We start from the raw sequence: 21,023 nt of genomic DNA on the forward strand, positions 1-21,023 counted from the left end.
AACAGTGGAAACAACTTAAAATACGCAGTCATTTTTGCTCATAAGAGTAATACATCTTTCTAAACTGTAAAGGGTCTAGTTTTATTTGTGTGCACTCGCAATATCAACAAAACGTTGTGCTTTTATAAAATAAAGAAAACAAACGCTTTCTGCCGTCTCGGTCTTGAACAGGAGCGCTTCACAATGATGAACCTAAACTCAGACATGATCAAAATATATAGAAAGCTTTAAATTACTAAATAATTCAAATTGAAAATAGACCCCATAAATAATCATTCATTATGTAATCCCTGCATTTCTCTCTAAAGGGACATCCAATTAGGAGATGGCCAGTAATTTTTTCATCACTATAATGAAATGATGATGGAAGGAACCGATTATAATTTGCGTTTTATTTTATAATTCCGTACAGTTAAAAAATAAAACACTAATTATAATGGCATATATGTAAAACTTTGTCCTACAATTGTATAGCTGCTTTTTCTGATTTTTATGTTGCTCTCTTCTGAATACCTTAAAATTTAAAGGATTTGCTGCAACGCAATTTTGGTATTATGATATGTTAATTATTTATATTTTTTATCCATGCAGCAAATGCTTTAAAAAAACAGCTTTAAAATTACTTTATTGCATTCCAGACGCTTTTAAAGTACTTTTCACTATACATTTTACGGGTAGCTTGAATGTAAACATTGTCATGAATTCGTTGTATTCCCATTTGTAAAATAGCCAACAAATTCATTGTTGTAGGCTAACCCGATCTCATGAAAGTGCGTATAGCATGATTTTCTGCTTCTATTTGGCGTAATATTTCTATGCAGAAATTGACTTTGGCATGCAAAAGACTGATAAATTCATAATTAACGGCATGGGTTCCGTCGACAGAAATACGGGACACTCAGGCATATGATAACTGCTGAAATGTTTGCGGGGCAAATCTCAGATCAGTCTGAGCGCTCATGGTACTCACAGTGTGTACAGCTACACCTGCAGGCGCCACGGACTCGGACGGTTGTTGTGGTAATAAACACCGTAAACAGCAAGCGTTCGCGTGTCAGCACTTAATGTGCATATCCTATATGAAAAGCGTTTTAGGGGGCCCTTGGCTTTTGGGGGCCCAAGGCGGTCGCCTACCTTTGCCTAATGGGTAAGTCCGCACCTGATGCAGTCTAGACATAATCTTTGATTGATGTACTCTCTGCGTGTGCATGTGGGTCCGTAGTCAGAGACATAACAAATGGACACAGACGTCATTGGAAGGTTTATGCTAAATTATGACCATGAATCATGCATTTGAGTACGTTATATCACGTTCCCTCAGGCATGGCTGCTAGTGTTTCCTAGCATGCTGTCTGTGGGGGGATCATGTATGTGTTGTCTGTCTCAGGTGATGATGTTTTATATGTGAGTGGGGGTCTGAGTGTATCTGGTGTTAGATACAAGCATACGTTTTCAGATTCTTGTGTAAAAATCTGCTATACTTTTATACGGAGGGTATTTAAACATGGCAAAACTTGTTAAGCAAAGTTAAGAGTAGTCTTATTGGCAGATGAAAGGATAAATAATGATTTAAACATTATTAACTTACACACTGGGAAGGACCCACAATGTTCAGAAATTTTCCAGAAATACATTCCCAAAATTACATATATATACATATATTACTATATTTTCACACATATCTGTTTTTTTTCTGTCCTGATTGTTTATATTCACTTTGGGATAACCGACTGTGTTTATATTCACACATTTACAGTAAAAACTGGTCTGCCCTGCACTATTACTATATATCGCACAATTAATCATGTTCATTTGTAAAATTCAATGAGCTGCACAGATATTCAGCCAAACTTTAAGAGCATTAGGCTTTGTATACAACTCATTAATAAATAAAACAGGCTGCAAGACTATGAGGAAGACTCTTACAGCTCACATGGAACTACAGGCCATGATTCTTCTTATTGAGCACCAGGTTTGACACCAAACAATAAAAAAGGTTGATAAAGACGTTAAGGAGTGTTTAGATTCAAGTCATGCAAGATCTCATGTGTGTTTTTGTTTATACATATGCAAAAAGATCCAATCCATGCCAGATACTTGTGGAAAAACAGGAATTTGTTGACAGCGCAAACGGCCGCAGTGCTGCTGGTCTGTCTAGACACACACACAGACAGATCAATGAGGGTGGCTGTAGATTAACTGTTATATGAATTATTGAAAAATCACGTCCGACAGTCCAGGAGTAGTTATATTGGATGAACTCCTTGGAAATTCATCAGCACAGGAAAACGTGTATGTGTGAGGGAATATTCATGAGATGAAATGGGTGCTCAGTGATGGCCAGCAGGGCAGGTTCCTGGTGAGGAGTCCCCAAAAAATGAGTCTGAATTATTCAAATGTCTGGCACTAGGGCAGTCTACTTAAATAATAAAAATCCCCCAAAGAGAACTCTCTATGAGGTTAAAGTGTGAGGACACACACACACATGCCTCCTGTGAGACGTTGTCAGTGTTAATATAATAAAGAGAGAGAAGAGAGAATTTGTGGTCACAAAAGAGTGGACACTCTCTCCCACAATGCCTGACTGCTTGGGCTGGGTTACGAAAAGCCACATGGCCACAACAGGGTCATGGGAGATGAAAGAGGTGCCACGTTCCCTGCTCTGTCCATCTTTCTGCCTGTCTGTCTTTTTGTCATTCGTTCCCTCCATCTCTCGCTGCTTTGCATTGGCTCGCTGCCATGCGTTTTTTTTCCCCTCAGACTGATGGGGCCGCTGGGAAATGTGGTCAGCGTTTACAGCTCTGCTCGAGTCATTACTCTCTCTGCCCTTCTCCTGCTCTCTCCCACACCTCCACGGCCCAGATAAAGATGTTGACAGAGCAGTCGGGCTCCAGTTGGCTGCAGGCCAGTGCATGCTCAGCCTCAGAGGAGGAGAAACATGGAGAGAGACAAACAGAAATAGTTCTGTGACAAATGATTTTATAAGTACAAATATTCCATGTAGCCTCTCGATTAATATGAGGTCATAAAAACTGCATGTAGAATAATTATAGAGGAATTAGAAAGTTCAGAAGAGCTTAAGATGAAGTATAACTTGATGTGTCAGTTTTTCCTTCGTCAGTTCGGAGGCTGTGTGTTGGCTTTGGGCCCCTGGCGGCCCTTGGCTGTGTGCTCTGCTGTCAAGGAGGGTTTTGACTGATAGTCTGCTGGTGGCACAGCAATGAGGGGTATACCTGAACACTGTGGCCAAATTTGGTGTGTTGCTGCCATTCACTGATTGCCATATGACAGAAAGCAGGTGTTTATTGTTTAGTAGGGCATGTGATGTGTCATGAATTTTAAATACTACTAAATACTTTCTGACAAAATTTTAATAAAAAACTTCAAGAGTGCAATTCTACATGTTGTAAATATAAAACACAAAACTCCCTCTATAAAGCTTATTTAGTGTGGAAGCTCATCTTTTGGATTACAATGGCTGACAAACTAAATCCTGTTCGTTGGAGAAAACAAAACAATGAAAAATGTTGATTTGGTTCCTGCGTTCCTCTTAAATCCCAGTCTGCATGTGAGATTGAGTTGGAGGGATTTGAATGTGGAAGCCCTCCCTCTTGCTTTACCTTCCCACTGTGTTTCTGAAAAAAATTCTGGAAATTTAAAATAAGTAAGCAACTTGTAGAAGGATTCCTTTTTGTTTGATCAATCAAGTGCTGCAGGAATGAGTCCAAAAATCTGCCAAAAATGTATTTTTGCACTTCAGGTTCCATCATCATTGTTACTTTTTATGGGTTTTTGGGCTGAAACAAGGGTGACATGCTCATAGTTGAGACAAGCTCAAAGGCTTTTCATGTTTTATACAAAGAAATAACATACATTACCTTTGACTTGTCTTGGGAAAATCATTGCAACGAATAGGAAAAGTCACTAGTACACTAGCACTAGTATACTCAATAGTCCATATTCACAGTCTTATATATAGTGTTTATACTTGTGCTCTTGCAGACTATTCTAACTTAAACTTCCCAACTTGTAGATTTTAAATAAAAACTGAAAGATTGTCAGAAGCTTAGTGTTGGTGAGGAAGTTGTGCAACTGTGGTATTGCTTATACCCTAACATTAGCTTTTTACTTCAGGTGATTGCATTATCTTGGTAAACTAAACCTATAAAGCTTCTTGTTAGCAATAAGCCAAAAGCCAATGGAAAAATCCTACTGTCTTTTCAAGGAAACCAGCAGATGTGGGAATACTTCCAGACAAGTTTCTCAAACATGCATCATTTTTGCAATTCTGCTTCTATTTTGGTGAAACTAGCAACAAAAAAAATGACACACTGCCGCTTTAAATCAACTTGGAATCGGTACACACTGTAATTGGAAGAACAGACGATATGTTTTATGACCCTCAGAGGTGTAAATGTTTCCTCTAAAACCACCATTTGTCACAGTGAATGAAAACCATATTTGCACGACCCCACTAAAGACAGGAAACTGTGCATTTTTGTTCGAGTATGTGTGAAACGGTTTTCACACATTCCACCATCACACACTCTGGCTGTGCTTTATGCAGACAACTCGACTCAAAGAGCATCTATTCTCTAGTCTGTGACATCACTAAAGGTTAAACCCTCAGCAGTACACTCCCAAAGAACAGAGGAGTCCTCCCGGGATCTGGCAGCGGTCTTCCATTATCCACGCGCTCTATGTGAAGCAGAGGAATGCACAGAGATGGACGGATCTATCTGGCTGCTGTTTTGAAGTCCGAGCTGATGTCATCTCCCATGACAGCGCTCTCTGTTGCTTCGCCTTAGGATTTTACACGTTAACACACATACCATATGCTCTCTCTCTCTATATAACCCCCCCTTGATGGTATTGTTAAACAAGCAAGGAATTTACCAGACCTTCATAATGATCTCTGTCAATGACAAGTCTGCTTTAAACGGTCACGTTGACCTTAAGAGCAGGTGTGGGACCTTACATAAGGGACTCACTTATTTTTCCCACCAGTGGAAATGGAATTGAGGCCTTTTGACCTCCTTGCAATTTGAAACAGTATGTTTGTGAAAATAGCATAAATTGTTCTGTCATTACTTTGATGGCTTTATCAGATAAAGTCTCGGGAGGGAGTGTGTGGAAACGACACAGTCGTGGGATTGGCTGTATATATGCATGTGTTTCTGTGTGCTGGGTTTCCAGTAAAAGGGAAGGGAATTTGTAGTTCTGTTCCAAAAGAGCTAAACACTATTTTAAGTAGGTACTGTTTCAGTAGGTATGAACTAGCATAAATATGCTGCCTTTTTTGGTCAAATTCTATGGCAACACTCTGCATCCTTGCCCAGAAGTTTCTTATGCTTAACAAGGCTACATTTATTTGATCAAAAAAGCAGTACAAAAAGAAAAATTAGTGATATATTATTACAATATTCAAATTTGAAAATATATTTTAATGAGGGTTTTATATTAATATTAATGTCTTATAAATGTATTTAAAGTGATAGTTCATCCAAAAATGAAAATTCTGTCATTAATTACTCACCCTCATGTCATTCCAAACCTGTAAGACCTTCGTTCATCGCAACTACAACGTTCAAAAATTACGGTTGAACCACTGATGACTATTTTAACGATGTCCTTACTACCTTTCTGGACCTTGAACATGTCAGTTGTGTTGCTGTCTATGCAGGGTCAGAAAGCTCTCAGATTTCATCAAAAATATCTTAATTTGTGTTCCGAAGATGAATGAAGGTCTTACAAGTTTGGAATGACATGAAGGTGAGTAATTAATGACAGAATTTTCATTTTTGGGTGAACTAACCCTTTAAGTAATTTTACGCTGAACTTGTATACTGAATACTGATAAGTCTCAAATACTGAACAATAAAGGTCTCAAAAATTGTTCAAGCCAATTAAAATGGCATATGTTATCCTCATTAGTATATTAGTGGTAACCGCATCAATATGATTATATCTATTTGTCTATTTGAATCTTTAAATGAGTTTTGCTGTGTAGAGTGTTCCAAATCAGCTATCAGGTAATGTCACTTATAAGGTTACATTTCAGTTAGGATGCTGCTTTATACTCTAGCTTCCTATATACGCAGCACACAAGAAGGCTTTGGAGCACAGCTGTGTGTGTGTCTGTGTGAGATCTTATCAGATCTGATTTAACAGTGACTGAATGAGTGTGCTGCAGGTAATCTAGTAGTGAACTGAAAACCCGCCACAGCAGCTGAGGCAGTTTGAGAAGAAATTAAGCCCAGCTCTGCTGATATCACACTTACACCACACACACTTACAATCAGCCACCAGCCTACAGTGATCTTCCTCAGCAGCTCTTGCTGTTTGTCCGTACACACACACACAATCTGTCAGTGTCCTCTGGACCAGGGACACACACACCTCCACCATCATTATTCGAGACCGATGAGAGCCCGATGTGGTGCTATCAACCCAAACCATCACCACACAGCCCTGAAAAATAATAACCTGCCTGACTCGAAATCCATTTACATGACGCTCACATACAAAACTGTTTACAGTATTGCAAATTTTATTTTTTTTCCCTATTTCCTGTTAATCTATATAGGCGATATTAAAAAAAGTCATGACTGAATGCTTTTCATCTGCAGGACTGAGGAATCTTGCTAGATAGCTGCAGACATTGAAATATATTCCTTCCAGGCATATGAATAAACAGAACATTACTTAATAGTACCATTTCTAAATGGACACTGACCAGTCACGCCTCCCATAAGGCGTGAATCACCCATTCCGACACAGCCAGACTTCTTAACAAAGCTTAGCTGAACTGAATGCAAAGCCGCAAAAACACGAGCACATTAAAGGAGGACAGAGCTCTGAGATTTTCTGGAAGATTAAAGCCAGAGGCTATTCCAGCAGGGGGTCCGGGGCTAAAGACCCAAATGCCATTTGGTGGTGGCCGAGGTCGTATCCGGCAGGTTATTCTCAGTGGCGGCTGAAGTTTTTTACAGCTTCTTCCAAAATCATTACGCTAACATCAGAGCTTTCACATGTTCCCCTGTCTAGCAATCAACTCCATAAAGGATTTCCAGAGGATTTGTTAATAAATGAAGATTAGAGATGATTAGTTTTACATAGGCCTTTCCACTTTTTTCAACTCTCTCCGTTCTCTTCCATTTTCTTTCCACTCGAGCATGTTCACTCGGTTTCTAATAACGGAGTCCTGTCTAGTTTCTCCCATCAGCCTGGACATCTAAAAGGAGCATCTTAAATTGGCATTAAGATCTTAGATTGGTCTTTCTTATTAGTTAAGCTAATAGAACCAGCAACTTAACTAACCCATCACAGAAACTGGGTAGAAACTATACTATCACCTTTTCAGTTCTTTTCTGGTTCTCCGAGTCTCACATGCACATTACTTCATCTCTATAACCAACACAGGAAAACAGAACAACTGAGTGCTTTATTTCTCACAGGTGCCGTTCCCACGTGATCGTACCTTGTGGTTCTTGCCGTAGCGGTAGATCATCCAGTCTTCTCCATTAGTGCTGACCTCCAGCTTGAAAGTGGTGACGAAGTAGGACTTGTGTGTCTCTTTAGAGACTGCACCCTGGGTGGCGATGCCTGTCAGGACCTTCAGGAAGTGCAGGTCCACCTAAGGAAAAAAAAATGGAAAAATTTAATTAAATCTGTGCTGTTATAAGGGTTTTTGTTGTAATTAATTATGCCAGGGTATTTTGTCGACTGCTTGGTTTTCTGTTTCCTGTGCTGGGTAGCCCCATCTACCCAAAATCATGGTCCACATTAAAGTATATTAACTTTCAAATATCTTCAGATTGGTTGTGATAATGTCACATCACAGTTTCATTGCTAGTGTGGACAGACAAATTCGCAAATTTGACAAATGTCATGCACTAAAATGTTTATTGCTTTGGATAAGAGATTTGAACAAAGCCCTAGTCGTAAATATCAGCCTAGTTTTTTTTTTATATTTTTGAATTTTTAGTGTGTGTTTTTTATTAATAATTTCAGTTAATATTTAAGTTTAAATATTTTTGCATAGATTTTTGATATTGCTTCAGGATATATTTTATTACATTGAATTATACTAAAACGAAATAAACATTTAAATCATTTTAAATATTACATTTCTCAGGGCTGTCTAGTGTTACAACATACTGTGTACAATTGAAAACCAAACTAAAATTAATTTGTTACTATTTTTTACTTCATTTCAGTTTGTTTTGGAGCCATGAACATGTATTATTTTAGTGTTTGAATTTCCAGTTATATTACTTTAATTTACTTTTATATTGAATCTTAGTTTCCTTAGCAAGCCAACTAAAATCAGGATGATGAGAGAGTGAGATAATAAAGAAGCAGAAGGAGAGATGAGAGAGGGATGTGAGAGGAATGAGATAGAGGGAAGAGCTGAAAGATGGATAGAGCTGTGGGAATATGAGGCATCCCCTCCCTGCAGATCACGGGCGGCAGCGAAGGTGTTATCAGAGCCTTAAGATCAATCACCTGAGCTCTGATCGATACTAACCACCTTCATTCAACTCTCCCTCTCTCCACACAGATTATCACCCTCCCTTGCGCTCCGGACCCCCCCCTGCAACGATGATGATGATGATGATGATTGCGGTGTGAGAGCCGCCTCTCTGCCCCTCCGCCTCTACCGCAGTGAGCTCCTTAATCAGGCATTCAGCTCCCGTCCTAGAGGAGAGCTGTTACCCATGATCCTCGGCTCTCTCTGCTCAGCGGGATGTCATCCGAACATGAGCAGGAAAACTGCAGTGTTTGTTATCTGTCAGAGAGACAGGTGTGGCTTTCACACACAGATATGAGCGTGCGCACACACACACACCTAGAACCTTCTGTAAAGCTGCTTAGGGCCACAGAGAAACACACCTAGACAAAAAAATCAATAGAACCCAGGATTGCTGCTAACTATTTATTCCAAGGAAAGGACCCTCATCAATCAAGTGGCTGTTACCATCAGAGCGGGCTGTGCATCATCAAACCCTGCATGCGCCCAGAGACCAGGAAGAGAGAGAGAGAGAGAGAGAAAGATGTAGCCTACCACGTCTGAGAATGAGTCCCTGATGAATAGTAATAAAGAGAGAGGGAGAGAAACAATGAGAAAAGAGCATAAGAGAAGATCTGATGAGATGTTAAAGAGATGTTATGGGTTCAATACAAGTTAAACGCTATCATCAGCATCTGTGGAATAATGTTGATTACCACAGAAGATAATTTTGTCTCTTTTCTCAGTAAAAAAAAAAAAAGATTTACATGGTCATAATACTGAGCAGAAAAAAATTATTTTGCAAAGGTGATCTGAAAATAAAATAAAATAATATAATGGCACCAATTTGTAAGTGCCCTACTGTATTTACCATTATTTTTGCTTAAATAAATGAAATAAAAAAACTAAACAAAAAAAAAATAAATGAATAAAATAAAACATAACAAATAAATTCACTGAAATTAGATTCCTTCATAATACAGTACGGCCCTTTTTTGGACATTATTTTGAAACAGTATGTTTTTAACAGTTAGCCCTAATTTGCAAGTGCCATACTGGAGAAATAAAATAAAATAAAATAAAATAAAATAAAATAAAATAAAATAAAATAAAATTAAATAAAATTAAATAAAATTAAATAAAATTAAATTAAATAAAATTAAATAAAATTAAAGAAAAGAAAAGAAAAGAAAAGAAAAGAATTATTTTGAAACTGTTTTTAACAACCGGTTCCAACTTAATCATTGCCTAACTGCAATAATTATTTTTGCTTTAATAAACTCACTCACTCACACACGCACGCACACATGCACACATGCATGCACACGCACACACACACACACACGCTTGTTTTTGTGAATTGTGGGGACATTCCATAGGTGTAATGGTTTTTATATTGTACAAACTGTATGTGCTATTGCCCTACAGCAACCCTACACCTAACCAATAAAATAAAATAAAATAAAATAAAATAAAATAAAATAAAATTAAATAAAATTAAAGAAAAGAAAAGAAAAGAAAAGAAAAGAAAATAATTATTTTGAAACTGCTTTTAACAACCGGTTCCAACTTAATCATTGCCTAACTGCAATAATTATTTTTGCTTTAATAAACTCACTCACTCACACACGCACGCACACATGCACACATGCATGCACACGCACACACACACACACATGTTTGTTTTTGTGAATTGTGGGGACATTCCATAGGTGTAATGGTTTTTATATTGTACAAACTGTATGTGCTATTGCCCTACAGCAACCCTACACCTAACCCTACCCCTTACAGGAAACTTTGGGCATTTTTACTTTCTAAAAAAAACTCACTCTGTATGATTTATAAGTGTTTTGAAAAATGGGGACATGGGGTAGTGTCCTCATAAGTCACCTTCTCCTTGTAATACCTATGTCATGGTCGCCAAGCAAGACATGTTCCTGGATCAATATCTTTTGTTGATCCTGGATCAACATTACTGTCCAAAAATATAGACTAAACACAATCCCCACCCCTAAACCTAACCCTAACCATAATTTATTCCTAAAATCAGTGTGAAATGATAGCTGATTAACAAGGGTGCAGAAGCACCTAACCCTGATCGTAAGCCTAAAACAGATATTTCCTGAAAAGTTATCCCTCAATTCTGATTGGTTGATAGGAATGTTGTTCCAGGATCAACAAGGATGTTGATCCAGGAACATGTTGTACTTGGTCAAATCACGGTCACCCCTATGTCATACCCATGTCATTATACAAATTTGTGTCCTCATATGTCACAAAAATGCGCACACACACAAAAATAAAACAAAATAGAAAAGTAAATTAAAATAAAATATAGTAAAAGTCTAAATTATTTTCCACTGTAAACAACATTATGCCACAGATGCTTTCAACAACAGATCTTAACTCGTATTGTGCCCACAGCATTCATTTAAGGTAACTTCATCAGTTAAGTTACCCTGAAACCCTGGATAAATCAACGAATATCAATGATACACGGATCTCAGCTGCATGTACACACCTAAAACAGAACAAACTTCTGAACACACACACAACAGAGCCGAGGCGTCTGGATGAAGTATGGTCCTCGGGCATGTTGGCATTTATGACAGCTGTTTGTCAAGATGGATGCCTGGGCCGTGGACCCTGAGAGCGAGGGAGTGATGTCAGGTGTTAACACAACACCTGACATCAAATACGACACACCACTTAAAGTAACACCAAAAGTAATGAGGCTCATTCTGAAGGCCTGGTGTAGTACCTAACCCAGCCGACTTCCTGTCAGAACCAGAAATCTCAAATCCATATGTCTGTTCACAAGACTTTTGAGATTCCAAAATGCATTGTAAGCAAGTTGAGAAAGATGGGAACTTGTAGACACGCAAGTGAGAGAGAGGAAACCTCACCTGGATGAATTCTTTGTTGCTGTCCTCATTGGGCGTCCAAGCGTTATCTTCAAAGTTAAGTCGAGCCTGTCTTGGGGACCATCGGCCATCATAGAAGGAGGATGATGCAGAGATCTGGTCATCGCTGATCTTGTTTGACTCCATGCCAAGAGCATTACTGCAGTGGAAATCTAAGGAACACAGAGTTTTTCTTACATTAAATCTGAGATAAAAGACAGACACGCAAATAAACAGCAGTGTTGAAGAGTAACTAAAAGCAGGGCTGCTACTAACTTTGTAATCTGAATCATTTTATTGAATCGATTAATTTTATTCAATCATATTGAATGGGTTTGTTCAGTTTATGTAAAAAAACTTAAGTAGGTTCCATTTAGTTTCAACTACATTTTTGTATTGGTAGATGGACCAACAGTTCAGTTTCGAAGCTAAAAGAAAAAAACATGACTTACTGTCATTGACCTCCTTGAAAGTCATGTTGTAGCGAGCAGAGAATCCATCTTTGGCCACGGCCATATCCGTATGAAAGGACAGAGAGAGGATACCAGTGGATGACTGTATTTCAGAGGGGATTTTGGTACCACAGTGCCGCCCAATCAGAGGTCCCACTGCAAAACACAAATGTAGGAAATTGTTTCTCAGTGCTGGGATGTGAACGGGTCTCATTTTGCTGCAGCTGGCCACTCATAAGATAAGGCTGGTTATTCTGTTTATGTGCCTACAACCTATACAACATCACCTCTCTGAATTCTGGGACGTTTATCTGTCAACAAATGTATGTGATTTAGTTTGGTCAGGTTGTAATGCTGTAGAGAGGCTGCTGTCTCACAGTAATGAATCCATCCTCCATCCTGACGCACACACACACACACACACACACACACACACACACACACAGAGTCCCGGATGGGTGAAATAGCCTCATATCAATCAAGTACATTGATTTTCTTCTCTTTTGGAGAGGAAAGGGCTTTAATACCGCAAGTGCTCTCGAACAGGAGCTTGAAATAACTCTCTCTCTCGCCTTTGATGGTGTTGATGATCAAATCAGGTGACTATTGTATACTACTTTGATCAGGGCGCTATATGTGTGTGTGTGTGTGTGTGTGTGTGTGTGTGTGTGTGAATCTTGCTTATCGAAAGTTGCTTACAAACCCCCTTCAAAAATCACATTTCAAAAAGAAAATGTAAATAAAATCCGGCAAATGTAAAAGCAGGCTTCCTTTTTCTCAGCAAGGAAAATGCATATTGCATATTGACAAAATTATAATATTAAGTATTACAAATTATATTGATATATTATACATATATAGAACATAAATTGCACAGTTAAGCCTATTTTCCACTGTATTATCATATTTCATAAAGTGAAATGTAAAAATAGGTATTTTTCAATATTAAAAATAATATTGAAAATATTATAATATTAAGTAGCACACGCTATAAAAATAAATTGAATTCTATTTTTTCTTCATATGGAATATGAAGACGTTTTCTACTGATTTTATTTATGAAAAATAAAAATATGGTGTAAAATGTCAGTGAAATTGAATTTTTTTTTAAATCTAATGAAAATAATATAATATTAAGTAGTATATTTTTTTTTTCATAAAGCAAATAAAGATACATTTGCACAGTTAAACATATTTTCCACTATATTTTCATAACAGTAATGAATATGGATTGGACAGTATAAAACATACAACCATAACATGCAAACACATTACAATAACGAGTATGGGCTTTTTAAAAAATTATATTATATAATGAGAACTGTACTACTAGCTGTTGAACCTGACGTTCTTGGTCAAGTTGGTTAGATTTATTAGACCACCTAAAATATACTGTTGCGTTTTAGTGTCTACAGTTATTGTGCCTGATTACATGAGCGTGTGCAGCGCTACAATATGAAGCCCAACCCAGAGGCAGAAGGGCAAGGGTGGGGGGAGTATGGGGGTCTCGGGGCTGAAGCATTAATAAGACAGCTGGGGGAAAAAGAGTGTATTCCACAGTGCTCTGTTCCAGACAAGGATTAAATCCTATTGCAGTGTTATTCACACCCCATTTTCACTTTCCTGATAAAGGTTACCATGGCTGCTGTTACCCCCCGTCCTCCATCTCCTCCACCCCTACGTGCAGAAGAATATGGGTTCCGTGGCTTTTTGGCCCCGCCTGGTGCAGATAAGTCAAAGCAAGGCCCTGGGCTCCGCTTTCATCTGCCAACGCTCGCTACTAAAATAGCTCCAGCGGCAGCCGCAGTAACAGCACGACAGCAACACGCCTGAGCTTCATACTGGCGGAGCTGCAAGCGCAGCGGCCAAAGGACGGGTGGTGCGTGTCACAGGGCAAGAGCCAACAGCTGTATAGACTGGTGGATAAACCAACCAGATGGTCCATAGTGCGATAGTGAACGGTATGTGGATTAGAAATCATTAAGTGACCAAATTACGTACGGCAGACATGCCACATACTGATCTCAAAGCAGACAATGAGGTCAGAGGGAAATGGGAAACGCAATCCTCTTAAAGTCACGGGTGGTCTGGACTTTGGAATACCGCGGTCTAATCTGAACCCCGACTGTAAATCCAAACAGAATTCTTCAGGATTACAACATCTAGACTCACCCTGCGGGAGGCCATCCCACACCTCCAGCCAGTCGTACTTGCACTCGCCCTCCGAGCCCTGCAAGGGGTCGTTCTCCAGGTCAAAAGTCAGGAAGGTGAGGGTGACGTCCATGTGAGGAGGGACGATGATGATGAAGGTGCACTCCAGATTGTGGGGATATTTGTCAGGGAAGCCGGGCGACTCGATCACACCTGACGGAATGGTGAAGTTTCTGGAACAGTCGGAGCCTGCAGGAAGAGAAATCAGAAAATATGTGAAGACAGCAGCTGAAACATACCGTTATGTGCATGTGTGAGACATGACGCTTTTGTATTGACCAAAACATCAGAGAGTGGGCTTGTTCTAGAGGGACTGGAGAGACACATGCTTTCTTTTATCTATCGCACACTGAGAAATAGACACACTTTAGCTTTCTGACAAAAACATATTGATGTAAACGAAAACGGGAACATTCATCAAAGTGAAGCTTTATATCTGTATGGAAAAATCCTTCATCAGCAAAAGTGCTAAATTCGAATGATTTCCCATCCCTGAAGCTGCTGTCAATATTCAGTTACCGCTATAGTCAGATGACGCTCAGTGATTCTCATGCTGCATGTTTGTGTCTAATGCAGGAGGGATTTCTGTGACATAGGCAGACTGTATGTTAAGGTGTCATTTTAAGACATGATGTTGTATGACACGCATCTCAGTTTAACCTTGTGCCAGAACTGTAAAACCAAGCACACTTGTTCACTCTCTTCAATTTTAGCATTGAAAAGTCTTACTCATTCCATTAAATTGGTTCATTTGGATGGTTCTTGTAGTGAACATATTCATAAAAAGGTTCACTGATCTGAGCACAGAATATTTAGACCATCACTTTATTTTAGACTTTTATATAATTTGTATATATTAATGTTTTGTGTTATAATTATAATATATATATAGTTATAATTAATGTTGTTTAAAGCTAAGTCAATTTCTTGCATTTTTCAGAAACATTTTTATTCAGGAATGCAAACTTTGTTCTTAAGGTGTGTCATGTTTATTGTTTCCCCAGTCAAAATAAGAATATTTTCAACAGGAATTTGCGTAATCATGAATTTTGTGAGAAGGGGAAATGTTTTCCCAAGCAGATTTTGCAAAAAGTTCAAATTAGTCACATGGATTCGCACACTTACTGACAGAAAGCTACTTGGTTTTAAAGTGACTTCTGTTTGAGCTGTGATTCATGCATTGCTACCCTATTGACAATGCACTTTTTTTGCTGATGGGAAATTTAGCAAATTCTGCTGGGATATTTTTTTGGAGCTTTACAATGTAAATCACCAAACAATTTAATTGTATGGAAAAGAGCAGCTTGAACATTCTGCTAAACATCTCTTTTTGTGTTTCACAATAGAAAGAATATCACAATGCTTTGGAACAATGGGTAAATAATGACAGGATTTTCATGTCTAGGTAAACTAGCTATCACTTTAAGGCTGCTGTGTAGTAAACCTTTATAGTTTCAAGCTGGTTTTAAGCCTATGCTGGATAGTGTTTGGCTTTGGACCACAGAGTTAGTGTTCCCTGTATGCTAACACATGCACAGTCATGCTTCACCTTCAGCCGTGACACAAGTCCTACACACCAGCCTTTGACACAATGCACGGCACGTTCATGTGTAACGCCACCTTTTCAGAGTCACACTGCTCATACTAATGCACAGAAGGGCAAACACATGCTCACACCTCAACACACACATACAGTCAAGCCCACAAAATCCCATGATGTTCTTCCTGTAATCTCAAAGAATCTCCGTTTGAGGCACAGGAAGTGCTGCTCGCATTTTTTAAAAATAATAGCACAGATGAGAGCAAAAGTAAGAGAAATCGTTTGAGGAGCTGTTGACAGGGGCTGTGAGGGTAAAACATCAACGGATCAGAGAACAAACGCTCAGCGATCTGTGACTCTTAACTCTTCAATAACTCAAATGCTTTAACTATTTCTGTGCTCGCCGAGCAGCTGTGTGGGAACTGGGAATGACAACTGTGCTTCACGCAACCTCATATCACCTATACACATACTGGGACTGATTTCTTCCGTCAAGACTGTCATATTGTTTCACGAATATCCCATTTCAAAATTAACAGAGCACTATTTAAAGTACTAGAGCTGTAGACTGCAGTATAATGTCTGAGGCCTTAATGACAGGTCAGTGACCCCATGTGGATGGGTTCAGACCTGCCCTTGAGACTCACAAACATGTTCACTCACACAGATGCTCTCATGCACAAGCGTCTGCAGAGATTCTAGAATGTGGCAGTTAAGAGAGACCTTTTTTGAGGTCAGAAGGATGCAAGTTCAATATTCGCCCCAGTAACATTTTTAATAAACCAAAAAGCAAATGTGGTGTGCAAAAAAGTGTATTTTGTCCGAAGTAAACAAGCCAAACCTCGACCCCTGGGTGGAACTCCATTCCGCCCCAATTTACCTGTAACACCATGTCCAGTCCAATCTGTGCAACATTTTGGACTCAATAACTGTATACAGCTACATTTTTCTGTAAACATCTCATAAAGATCACATAACTGCATACTTTTAGGGGTCTGAGGCGATCATAGATGGATTCACAAAAAATAAAATTAAATAAAAATAAAGGTATTTCTTAGTATTCATAATCGGAATTTTATTTTTCTAGAACTGCTTACTAGAAGACATGACCAAGATATTAAAATTAAATTGTTTTTATTTATTTTTTAATTAAATATGTATTACTATTTAATAATTTATTTTTAAGAATTATTTTAAAAATATGATTTATTTTAAAACTATTGGTGTTTTTGTAAATTTTATTTTGTATTATTATCAGAAATGAATAGAATTTTCTTTTTTGTCACTGTATTTAATTTTCCTCCATGCCCTGACACTCTAATACAACAAAAAAAAATTTTTTTAATAATTGCAACTTTATCTCTTACTATCTTGGCTTTTTTGTGACACTGACTTTATAGCAGTGTGATTTTATTTTATTTTATTTTAAGTGCATTTCTGTAGCTCAAACATTTATGGATGGCGCTAGGGAATTCCCAGGGAATACAAGGACTGATAGAAATTCATATTTATATATATCTTGAATGCAATGTCGCAAGTCGCTATGCATGAAAGCAACTGCCAAATGCATAAATGTTTATTCGTCTCACAATTTCCTTTTTTATTTCTTCTAAGGCGGTAACCAGCTTTCATTGAGTTTGGTGGTGACAGCTGCATTAATCACATATTTTTAGGGAGGCTAGTATGATAGACAAGGGGGCCTGAAGCCTTCTTAAATAGGATGTAGAATCACCTCTGCTCATGCACTTGCTCAGTGTGGGCAGCACACAGGAAACCAGGGTCTGTCTGGCACCCCAGCAGCTGAGAGAGAGACAGGTCCCAGAGAGACAGCAGGCCAGGGTTAATGTTACACCCTCCTGCACTAATACGGCACACTACATCTGTTCAAGGCCTGCGTGCACGCGCGTGTGTGTGTGTGTGTGTATGAATATGTCAGGCTCACATCCTTGGCAAATGGTCATGCATTTCCACTAGCACCTGCCTGTACATGTCACATGTTTGAATGTTGTTTCTCTCTAACACACATTCCTACACATAACTCTTTCCTTATTGTTTCTCCCATCTCCAGTGATCAGCGATTATAAATAACTCATTACATACAATATATTTATCTGGGTAAAATCATAGCTCTGAAACAATTCCCAACACATCTTAACACAATGACAAAGACTGATCCAGCAGTATTATCCCTGTCCACAGCCCAAAAATACACTCTAATGCTCAAACAAACCTCTACAACCAAATTGTTTAAAAAACAATTTAGGGGTTAAATTTGAAAGAGGAATATCATCTAAAGCCTTTATTGTGACTACCATGAGGATATCTATGCCTAAAACAGCTTCTCTCTAGCTAAGCAAAATGTTACAAAGTGTACTTGCAAGAGAGTTTGTAACTGTTATGTCTTAAAACTGTCTAATGACTCTTAGCATTTCAAGACTTACTTCCTTATTCTTCTTTTGGAACTGGGAATCAAATTAATTTCTAACAGTTTTTCATCACAGACGTGTGTATATATTTTTTTATTTTAAAGGTTACATATGCATATTATTTTAAAGAATGTTTTTTTATACTTATTTATAATTATAATTAGTTATAATTAGTTATTTATTTAACTTTATATGTATCATTAATTGAAAATTAATTCAATTTGTGAAGTTTCTTTTCTTTTTATCATTGCATTTTATTTTGCCCCATTTCCTGACACTTTAATACCACATAAACACATTTGCGTGAAAACATCCAGACTGGCACGTTCCCTCCATTACTGGGTCAGATGTGCTGTCGCACGCCTTTACCCTGCAGTGGTGACATTATGCTTTACTACAGCTTGTTTCTCAGACAGGCTGTCTGTATGTGAGTATATCTGTGCGTATGAGAGCCTGCCAGTCACGGGTTGACCCCTCATACTCACGCCAACTCAGACGGGCAGACAGTACGCCAGACCCCCGCTGAGCCGCTACTGTACTGTACTGCAGTATGCATGAGTGAACCCGACGCCATCAGCCTTTTTGTTGGCTCTCTAATTAATTCACGTTTGTGAGCATGGTTAAAAACTCCCCACCCCTCCTCCAGCAAGGGAAAGCCACGTCTGGGCCACGCGTTGGAGGCTCAGCGCCGGGATTGGTGTGCATGGCTGGGTCTGTCTGTAGCCAGAGGGAAATGGGGGGGGAGGGGGGCTGTTATTAAGGAGTATTGCTGGGTAGAATGGGAATGTTTGTCATGGATGAGGGAATGGTGTGTGTGTGTGTGTGTGTGTGTGTGTGTGTAAGAGAGATTACAGTACTATATGTGTGAGGTGTGCTGGCATGATTTTCATCTAAGCCATACAACATACATGAGCAATGATGCAGATGTTGGGAACGCTTGGATGTTTATTAATATGTGTATAGGGATTTCTGGCTTTTAGAATGTCATTTGCACTTCAGTTTGTCATCATTTTAATATTTGTTTAAAGGAGTAGTTGGCTCAGAAATTAAAATTTGCTCAGTATTTACTCACCCTTGTGTCTCTTCAAACCTGTACAATGTTTTTATTCCATGGACACAACACAAAGAGAGAAATGTCACACTCTCCTTTTCCACAACAACAATGATTTATAGTGAAAATGTCTGTCTAGTTAAAAAAAAAAAAAAAGTCCATATGGCTTGTGCATCATATTCCAAGCTCTGCATAGTCAATTGATAGTTTGAAAGCAAATATATATTGCCATTCAAAGGTTTGGGGTTTGAAAGATATCTCTTATGCTCAAGGCTGAATTTATTTGATAAAAAATACAATAAAACAAGTAATAATGTGAAATATTAATACATTTAAAATATAAAATATATAAAATATTTGTTTTCTACGAATATATTTTAAAATGTAATTTATTCTTCTGATGACAAAGCTGAATTTTCAGCAGTCATTGCTTCAGTCTTTGCTGTCACATGATCCTTCAGAAATAATTTAATATGGTGATTCGCTGCTCAAAAACATTTCATAATAAATCTTATCTAATCTCATCAACATTGAAAACAGTTGTGCTTCTTAATACTTTTGTGGAAACAGTGAAACCTTTTTTTCAGGATTCTTTGATAAATACAAAGTTAAAATGAACAATTTTTTAAAAATAGAAATCTTTTGTTACATTATAAAAAGTTTTAAATTTATCCTTGTTTAATAAAAGTCAATTTTTAAAAAAAATATTACTGACTCTTAACAACAACAACAACAACAACAACAACAAAAAACATACCAGAGCTTCAAAACATCTGTAGGGCAGTATCTCTATCCATTAGCCCTTGATAATTCTGATAGTAGAATGGATGCGGTCACTACTAGATGAGCATCACTATGACTGTAGGGCAGTTGTGTTGTGAGCTGTAACTGGCTATTCTAGAACTCCACTGATGAAGATCTGATTGGCTGAGAGTTTTTATATTGTAACTGTGGCAACAGAATCATGTGGTTAAGTGTACGGTTGAGTAAACTAAGTGCTTATTATGAATGAGGTTCAGATATGTAAGGTCACTGGGCTTTCTAACACTCTGAATGCAGCAACTAAACAGCATAATAAGGATGCCTGATGTTGACCATTTGAAAACAAATGTCTGGTTTGGGGTGTTTTCCCATGAGCTCTTCCTACTGCGCACATTATTTCTGCAAGATAGGAGGTGGCCGAAGCTTCAGACAGCTGAAGAAATAACACATCATTTTGCTCTCAAGGGCAGGGACTGAAATCCCCAAGTGTGGTGGCACAGGTAGCTGTTGGGCGGCTCAAGAGCGACAAGATACTGATTTCCTGTGTGCAGCAGGAGGTGGGGAATTGATGCAGTGTTTCTAACCAGCAGGCTGTGCAGCACAAGGCGGACACACCTCCAGGCTGTGTATTTACCCAAGATCCCTATCGCTGCTAGAGAAAACTGCCCTGGCCACGCCAGGGCATGTCCAGTACACTCACCAATATAAATAAACAACACTTGCTCTCAGGGATTCTGGGATGGTTTCAATTGCTGCTGCTGCTGTTTCCTTTCTATATCATTTTGCCCTCTCTTTTCAAAATGTTCTTTCTTTAATTCAGCAATATGCATTTAGAATATACATACACATACAAGTATACCTATGTATGTAATAATATACATACACAAATACTGCATTTATTAGATCAAAAATATTGTTAAATATTAAATGTTTTAAAATGTAACTTATTCTGTGATGACAACACTGAATTTTCAGCATCATTACACCAGCCTTCAGTGTCACATGACTCTTCAGAATTCTTCATTGTAACATGATGGTTTGATACTCAAGAAACATTGCTTATTATTAATAATTTTAAAAAGTGTTTTTTTTTGTATAAAATCTGTTTTCAGGAACATGAAAAATAAATATTTTGTAACATTATAAATATCTTTACTGTTACTTTT

At 38.2% G+C, this 21,023-nt stretch overlaps 1 protein-coding gene across 1 annotated transcript in view; it reads right to left on the reverse strand.

The window, feature by feature from the left end:
- The window catches only part of nrp2b (neuropilin 2b), a 67,871-nt gene that overhangs the window by 30,864 nt on the left and 15,984 nt on the right, over positions 1–21,023 (reverse strand). Inside the window, exons 4-7 of the mRNA XM_016287305.1 lie at positions 14,040–14,267; positions 11,868–12,023; positions 11,419–11,588; positions 7,481–7,636 (exon numbers count right to left, since the gene is read on the reverse strand). Of these exons, the coding sequence (XP_016142791.1) occupies positions 7,481–7,636; positions 11,419–11,588; positions 11,868–12,023; positions 14,040–14,267 (710 nt within the window). The remainder of the gene's footprint in view (positions 1–7,480; positions 7,637–11,418; positions 11,589–11,867; positions 12,024–14,039; positions 14,268–21,023) is intronic.

Source organism: Sinocyclocheilus grahami, unplaced genomic scaffold, assembly GCF_001515645.1.
Source record: "Sinocyclocheilus grahami isolate Dianchi unplaced genomic scaffold, SAMN03320097.WGS_v1.1 scaffold220.1, whole genome shotgun sequence".
Lineage (NCBI taxonomy): Eukaryota > Metazoa > Chordata > Actinopteri > Cypriniformes > Cyprinidae > Sinocyclocheilus > Sinocyclocheilus grahami.